We start from the raw sequence: 8,887 nt of genomic DNA on the forward strand, positions 1-8,887 counted from the left end.
GAACCAACAAAGTATGCAAAAATAGAGACTTATTTGTAATGATTCCATATTTTGTGTAGTCAGTCTATATCAGAACACCTGACATACAATCTAAATAGTCCACAAGAAACCTCAAAGTGTTACCTTTCATTTGAGACCAGGATTATGCTTCTACACAAAGGGGTTCTTGTGCAGTAAGCATTTGATTGTCAGTATGCATTTTGGATAACAAAAAGTCCTATGGGGAGTTTCCATAGGCATTTTACAAAACGCATGAGCATACCTTGGCAAATAATAGTCTAAAGCACTCATATTTTCATTCTATTTTTATCTACTTTTGCACACAGCTTCACAAGACCTGGTGCTAGGGCTCAGTTGTGTTTCTAAGGGATATCAAGTGACCTAGAGGGCTGAAATGTGGTCAGTTCAGAGATGCTTATAATCCGGCAGAAAGAAAAAACTATATTCTAGCCTCTGTAACTCTTTGTCAGTACATCACACAGTTATGTTGACTGTTTCCTACGAAAACTACAGATTCTGCGCTTTCTATAGAGGTCCAGCATTTGATGGTTGGCCCCAAAAGAGGTGGGAACAATGCCCTTGTAAATAGGCACAGTGCAATTTCAGGCAAAAACCTGAAATTTGTATTGAGATCCATGTGGTTAAGTGAGTATATAGCCAAAATACGCTCATTGAAAGCTGTTGCTCACTACCCCCCCCCCCCCCCCCCCCCCTCTCTCACTCACTCACTCGCTCACTCACACACACACACACACACACACACTCACTCACTCACTCACTCACTCACACACACACACACACACACACACACACACACCACCTAAAGCTGCCTAGTTCTAGTTCATTAGCCTGTGTCACTTCCCATTGCTGCGCTATCCCCCACCTCCTCCTTTTCTATATTCCATTTTCCCAGTCAGGTGGCCTTCCTGCGCCTTATGGGGAAAATCAATAGCCACACTAAATAGATTTCACAATCAATTTTTCTATCATCGTCCTCCACGCGCACCGCCACTGCCAGCTACCGGAGGAGCCATGGCGTCACAATTAAAACTGGCCCTGAACAAACAAATCGAGTAGAAAGGGCTTGTATCAATAGTCAGGTGGCTGTTGTTAAGCGCCTTTCAAAGGCTGGACCATGTTGATGGGGAAGATATGGAAGGTTTTAGGCAGAAAGAAATCAAGGAATTGGCTGGATTTAGCCCATGTTCTAGAGTGTATGTGCATGTGTGTGTTATGTATCTGCTGAAGCTGTCGTTTTTATATGTATATCTGCATCATGTACAGTATATGTAAAACTGTATGAACAGTGTAATAATATATAAATGCATATACTTTCAGCCATTTGAAATTTTCATGTACCGTATAAGCCAGACAGTTTTACTGTAGAGCATCACAACCTGCATTGAACTGTGACATTTGGTATTGTTGGTTGTTGAGTTAAGCCCACATTTAATCAGAAAGTCATTGATCCATTTAATGACAAATTATGCTTTATACTTGAACTCAAACCTCAGAGCGGACAGCTCCGGTTCATGGAGCGCTGCTGTAGCCGATCTGGTCTGTGCCGCGGGGATCCTGCATCAACCTCATTTCCCCTCTCTCCTCATTTGCATCTTTAAATGCAGTAATATAACAATGTTCTGTGGAGCAAGTGCTATGATTTCAGCTTTGATCTGTGAATGTGACTATTTGGGGCCCTTCCCCATTAAGGGCCATGGTTACAGTTCACTGGTCCAATGGACTTGATACTTTGCCATTTTCTGCCCCTAATGGGAAAGGCAGGGGTGCATTGGTGTGGCCAGAGAGGCATATCAAATGAGTTAACTCCATTACCTGGCAGGCCTTTGATCAGTTTAGCCAGGGCTAATGAATGCGGTGGATTTCAAAAGTGCTGTTTTAATGAAGTAATCTTTATATAACTGACATTAGCTGGGTTACTTTTTTTGTAATTTCGGACAGGTTTTATAACCAATTGCAATGTTTTCCACATGGTTGCACTTATTACTTCCAATAGCCTCCCCCCACCTCTCTGCCCCCACCCCTTCCTCCCTCTGAGCAACCCCCCCCCCCCACCCCCTCCTTTTGCACATGAATCACTTTCCTAAGGCACCCATTTTTAGAAAGTGGGTTCTTCACCGAAAGTAGGATTCACTTGAGGGTCTGAGAACATGGGAGAGGGGCATGCTGGGATGGAGGAGGACTGCACCATCTGCCTCAGAGAGCTGGGGTATCTCTCGGGCCTCGAGCGGTTCTCTTCTTTTTTAGGGGGTGGGGGCTGTTCTGAAGCTTGTTAGGATCTGTAGTAAACCTCTTGCTAGTATATTTTAATGGCATGTTTGCATATTTATGGCCACACAATAGTGACGGAACCTACAAATGATTCCAGTTATTTGCTGGAATTGAAAGAGGTTAATGCACATGATAAAACTGTGACATTTCTCATGCTGGAATGTGATACGAGGCAGTTGTGATAGTATACCAGAACAGTAGAGTCAGGCTGTGATGTATCAGTCCAAAATGTTTTAATAATAGCTCAAAATAGTATTTAACACATAAGTCATCTAAATTATCTTTGAAAGAGAAGCAGTACATTGAATAGGAAATTCAGATCGATTTATGTACAGCTTAGGGTAAAAATCAAACATAAAATGAACCAGTTACCAAAAGAAGGTTATTACAGGGCATTTAGAGGGGATTAATGAAACATGAGGACACATCAATCACAGATAGACAAAAAACGGAAACGAAGCCGGGCTACCATAAAATGACGTTACATTAGAAAATGGTCTCCCGCTACTCAGCCAACTGGAGTGAAGATAGCACAGACTCCTGGGTGCTTCGCGTGTCTGTTACATCAGACGTCTCGTCTCGCTCCTCCACCGTCTTCCAACCTACTTTTTGTCCCTCTATTAAGCTCAAAGTCAGTCTGGCTGGGATGCAGTTTTGGCGGTTGCACCCAGCAATCTGAGCGGGAGGAAAACAAAGGTCATGTCATTGGCCGGCTTCTCAGTTCTCAAAGAGGAAATGGCACTCTTGTCTGCTGTTGCTGTGGCATTTTCACTGTGTGAGAGAGATCGCGCCATCGGCCCCTCACAGTAAGACAGACACAGAAATCCCTCTTATATGTCACTGGCACCAAATGCTGGCTTGTCTTGCCGCAGGGGAAGGGAGGCTTGTGCCAAACCTCCCCGACCCTCCCTCACCCCCACAGAGTGTCCTCCAGCTTTTTTCCTTTGTTACCTTTTTGTGAACTTTTCCCCCTTCTCTCTCCATCACGTTTGAGGACACATGACTCTTAACAAGAGTCGCATAGGCATTGTGAGTCACAGTAGGTGCAGGGTCTGCATCACCCAGGTGCTCTTTTCATAGGCTCATGAGACTGAATTGCTAAACCACAGATGCCTCCGAACTAAAAGAATCGTCCATCTTACGCTTCAGGGCTGTTCGGGATGCTGATGTGGAACTGTTCATTTAATGAACTGTTCTTCTAGTGGACCTGCTTCCTGTGTTCACTGGTATTTTTACCTGTGACGACACAGATGTGAACTAAAACACGCCCTAGCAACAGCACTATTCTCATTGCTTTTCCCATAAAGTAATTTTAGTCTTAAAAAATAGAAAAGTACCTTCTTTGCCTTTTTTAACCTGAACAGATGGTAACTGGAGGTCTTTTTGCCCCAGACTCATGTGTTTCGGTCTTAAGAGACAGCTGGGTTGACCCACTTTATCTTATGTGAACCACCGTTCAAGTCAGTTCACTCTCTTTCTTTTTATGAAAAAATATATTATTACACATTTGGACATCTCTTATACAGATTGGTTGAGTTCATTGGTAGTGTAAAAGTCAACTGTTCCTTTTTTTTAGCGTGACTCTGAAACTCTGCTTTCATGATGTATACATCTGAATACATTTACGAATGTTTTCAATATATATATTGTATGTATACTCTTTATAAATTTGTATAAATACCAATAAATCATTTTTTACATTGTTGAAGAGCAGAGTCTCTTCTCAGTTTTATGGTGTGAGTTGTGTTGTATTCCAATTTGAGTTAGGACTTGGGTGTGGTTGTTAGTTCTGGAACCTGTCGACAGCTTCACCAGACTTCTTGTTGTTGTGAATTCCTTGATGTCTGACGTCGTCCGCTCAGCATTTCTCCAGTGGAGGATCCTGAACTATCGGGGTCTGTTGACACTTCAGGAGCTCTTTGCTGTTGGTATCTTCTGCGGACTTCCCGCCCTTATCAGGGCAGCCCTGCTGCTCCTGCTGCTGGGAGAGAGCCAGAAGAGGAGGGGGAAGGGCGTAAAAGACAGGCGCTGCCATGAAAGCTTTGGCCTCCTGTGACATGAGCATGGTGTGTGACTTCCCCATCTCTTCCTCCTTCCAGCCGAGCGAGGCTCCGCCCTGACACGTCCGTGCGGCGAGCAGGAGAAGCAGCGCGGACACGGCGAGCAGCACAGCGGGGGTCAGGTCGGGCGTCTCGGCTGTGGCAGGCAGCTCTTTCGTCCGGAGGTGGACGCATGATGTCTCGTTGGGGCCCACGTGCAGGCAAACCTTGTAGTGTGTGCCGGGCTGCAGGCGCGTGAGGTTGAAGCCGCGGGTGCCGGCCAGGATGCGTCGGCTGTGTCGGCGCGTGTCCTCCAGACTCCCGTTGGACAGCCATGAGAGCCGGGCGGCGGGGACGTTGCGTCCTGCTTGCCAGGAGAGCAGGGCATAGCGCTCCCTCACGTCTCGTACCTCCAGCTTGTCTTCGCTGGGTTGGGCAGTCACCACCGGGGTCCATGCCACCCCCTCCACTCTCAGGGTCATGCTCCGCGTGTCGGCCCCCACCAGGTTTTGGGCCACACAAGTGTAGAACCCGGCCTCCTCTGGCGTGACCCCCAAGATCTCCAGCGTTCCCTCAGTCAGGACCTGGTAGCGCCCGTAGCTGGTGGAGGGGGTCAGTCGAATCCCTTTGGGAATGACCCAGTAGATAGCTGGTTCTGGCTCGGCCAGAGCCCGGCAATGCAGGGCAATGTTCTCGCCATGTTTTATCTGGATGAAGGTGGGGAAGGTGCTGGGGGCGATGAGCGGCAGGCAGCTGTCGGCCATTTCGCGGAACGACACATCCTTGACCCGCTGGGCCTTTAGCTCTGGTGGCTCAGAACAGAAGGTGGACTGGGGCTCAATAAAGCGCACGGGCTTGTCGTTGTCTGCACCCATCCATCGGATAAGGCAGTCACAGCGGATGGGGTTGGTGTGCAAGCTGATCTCCTGCAGGTTGGGTAGAGAGAGGACTGTCTGCCGGTGAAGGGCGCTCAGGGCATTGCTGTTCAGCATCAGACTCTCCATGCTGGACAGGCGCTGGAAGGCCTTGGGGTGGATGTAAGCGAGACGCGGGTTGTTGGTAATCTCCAGCTTGGTGAGCTCCGGAAGGTTCTCCATGGCAGAGTGCTCGATGGATACCAGCTCATCCATATTGTTCAGGCCCAGCTCCTTCAGGTGAAGCATGTCCCTGAAGTCTCCCTTCTGCACTAGCTGGATCGGGTTCTTGTTCAAATCGAGGAACTTCAACTCTGGAAGCTTCTGCAGGGCCTCCTTGGGCACTTTGGTCAGCAGGTTGTCGTAGAAAGAGATGCTCTCCAGGTTGGTCAGCCCCTCAAGGGATCGGTCAGACAGCTCGCGCAGACCCATTCCTGCCAGAACCAGGCTGCGAAGGGAGGCAAGGGGCTTGAAGTTGAGGTCCTGTATCGTATCCACCGGGTTCCCACCGATCATCAACACCTCCAGCAGGGGCAAGTGGTGGAACCAGCGCCTGTCGATCACCACCAGCTGGTTGGAGTTCAGGTGTAGTCTGAGCAGGTTCTTCAGATCCTTGAAGGCCCCGGGGGCGATGCTCCGCAGGCGGTTGTGGTTCAGGTAGAGCTCCTGGAGACTCGGCAGGCCCGAGAAGGCGGCGTCGGGCAGGTGCCTCAGTTGGTTCTCCTCCAGGTGGAGGCTCAAGAGGGAGGGCAGCTCTGTGATGCGGACCTGGCGTGTGGTGCTGAAGCTGTTCTGGGAGAGGTCCAGCTCGGTGAGATTGGCCAGGCCATCCAACTCACTCTGCTCCAGGGAACTGATGAGGTTGCTTTGCAGCCGGAGGGTCTGCGTGTCAGTGGGAAGTGACGAGGGGAGAGAGGTGAGCAGGAGGTTGTTGCAGTCCACCGTCGGGGCCTCCTTGTAGACAGACTGGGGCGAGTACCAGGGCTTGATCTGACACACACACTGATAAGGACAGGCCACCCTCCAGGGCATGGAGTGAATGACGAGGGAGCTGGCCACTCCAAGAAGCAGGTGAGTTTGAAACAGGAACATGGTAATCTTCAGCATTTTCATTATTTTTTACTTTTTTCCCCTCCTTGGGATTTAACCTCTATGATATTGTGCGCTGGAAGCTTATGAAACAAGCAAGTCTCTCAGAAAAGTTTATTCACTGATCTTTGAAGTTAAGATTCAGTGAAGTTTAGGTTCAGTGAAGTTTAGCGCTGACATTGTCTGTGGAATTTGCCTTTTTCTGTTTCATAGTCTCCGCTTCTCTTAAGTTGTCAGTGAGATTGACGTGAGCTGAGGTTCGCTCTCCTTGCATGTAAGCCTTTGGACAGGGAAGCTCTGTACCCTGATTCTTACGATAGGGATTTCTCTCTCTCTGTCTGTCAGTGAGTCACGCTCACATAGTGGCTTCGGTGGATATCACAGAAGGATACCAGACTGGATCGTATCTGTAAAAGAGAGGGAGAGAGGAAGAGAAAAATAGAAATGTTTAGTGTTTATAATCATGAGCATAAACGACTTGCAGTACATTAAAACTGCATTATATTCATACATTTTTAATCCAGTGTGTTCCATTTTGCTCTGACTTGGTACAGTGCAGTCATCGCATCTCATTATTCCGATGTACTCTATGCGGTTATGTGTACATATCAAAACATCATTTCATGATTTCTCCCCCCTCAATTTCCTATTTAGCTTTATAGAGGAGAATCCAATTAAAGGGAGCAACCCCTCGGTTGGAATCATATAACATCGTGTGTGCTGCCTCGCCACTCGGATATTTTTCTCCCTCAAAGAGCCACTCTAAATTAGTTCTGGGACATTACGGCTGTGCTCCCCCTGTATTTCTCTCGATGCTGGGCGAGTGACTCCAGCTGAAATGAAAGGGAAATTGGGGCTGAAATATGGTGAATCTAATTCCGGGCTTAAGATTTAGCTTGGCAAATAATCATGGCCTGGATATTACTCATCCACAAACAACCTCAGAGAAGCTGGGAAATTATTATTTTTTTCCTTCTCCTTCCTTTGGCAAGGTCTGAAGGCAATGTCCTCTGAGCTTTGGGAAGGTCTTTCTGCATTGTGCATTAATTTTATTAAAATACAAAAAGGGACACAATGACACTTTTAGAGATGGGGATGAGGTGACCATGTAATAAATATTACATATATACCATCAGTATGGTATTGTTCTCTCCAACAAACTAATAAATAAACTCTCAAATGAAATAAGCCTTAGTTAAACAGTTGGAAATTAAAGGGACACCAGGCAACGTTTTCGTGTTAATTAATCATCTTCGTAAGTCGGTATATGGTTAAATGACTCATTACGGGGCGAATGAAGGCTCTCTCGCCCGCCCCTACTGCCTGTAGGAAGAATATCCCACTTGCAAGTTTGGTGTATCCTACCCGCCGACCGAAGCAGGATCAGTTTACAGCACAGAGGCAGGCTAACGAAACGCTAGAGATTGTTGCAAACGTGTGTATAATGGCAGAGCCGGCGAAGAAGCAGCGAAAACCCTTGACGGAAGACGCAAAGAAAAGGAAAAGAGCTTCAGACCGAGCGAGGGGGAGTTTCATAGAGAAAAAGCATCAGGCTTGCCTGGTGTCCCTTTAATAAATTAGCTTCATAAATGTATTAAATGTATCCTCAGAGATTATGTTAAGCCACAGGTTACTGTATTTACATTTAACTTTAATGTAAACATGTGTTTAGGCGTAAGAGGCACTTACATTTAACTATTTAAACTCACAATTCCACCTAGATTTCTTGGTTGACATTGAAAGGCATCATGCTGCACCTTGTCTGCCTGACAAAGGTGCATGTTGGCAGAAGTAACACAAAGTGTCATCGGAGCAAAAGTAATGCAAATTTCCTGTCAACAAAACTTGCTGTTTCCTATCACATCAAGCCTGAATACTTGTGAGCCAACAACAAAATGTCAGTGCCCCCCCCCCCCCCCCCGTGCTCTTCTTGAGTGAAAAGCCGTGTTCTCTTGAAGGTAAAAGCCCTTCTCCCCTCCTCCCCTCCCTGCACTCCCGAGCCCACTCCCGCTCGGCCCTGTTCCATTCCGCTGCTGCTCTTGAAGATCGCGCCGCCATATTCCTCTCGTCCTCAGACGGCTGGCCAGGCCTCACTCAGGCACTCGTCCTAAGTGGCAGGTTGGCAGGGCTCTTTACTGGCTCTGATTATCCTGTCCATTCCACCTCTCCTCCTCCCTGTGCTTCCCCCAAAGCTCTGCCTCTCTCATCCATCCTCTCTGTGAATGCTCAATTAGTCCTAATGCTCGGCCCTCTCTTTCTCTCTCCCTCTCGTCTCCCTCTTGTACTTGTACGCCTGGGGTTTACCTGCACTGATCTGAGGTGTTTGTTCTCCACACACGCACACACATGCACACACACGCACACGCACACGCACGCACACACACACACGCACACACACGCTCGCTCGCGCTTGCAAGATGCACAGACACAGACCCACATAAACAAACATACACAAAAGCAAGAGGCGGTTTGGTAGTGAAGGGGGGGGGGTATGCTTGTGAACAGGTGGAACTGAAGAAGTGATTTGTAAGACTTGATTCATACAGAGAGAGAGAG

The 8,887-nt window shown here is 47.7% G+C and overlaps 1 protein-coding gene across 1 annotated transcript; it reads right to left on the bottom strand.

Annotated features, from left to right (window-relative positions):
• Positions 1–2,520: 2,520 nt before the first annotated feature.
• On the bottom strand, positions 2,521–6,733 carry lrrn2 (leucine rich repeat neuronal 2). The gene has a single exon (XM_042088916.1). The coding sequence runs from the start codon at positions 6,353–6,355 to the stop codon at positions 4,148–4,150; it is 2,208 nt and encodes a 735-aa protein (XP_041944850.1). The 5' UTR covers positions 6,356–6,733; the 3' UTR covers positions 2,521–4,147.
• Between the last annotated feature and the right edge of the window lie 2,154 nt (positions 6,734–8,887).

Source organism: Alosa sapidissima, chromosome 4 (assembly GCF_018492685.1).
Source record: "Alosa sapidissima isolate fAloSap1 chromosome 4, fAloSap1.pri, whole genome shotgun sequence".
In the NCBI taxonomy this organism is placed as follows: Eukaryota; Metazoa; Chordata; class Actinopteri; order Clupeiformes; family Clupeidae; genus Alosa; species Alosa sapidissima.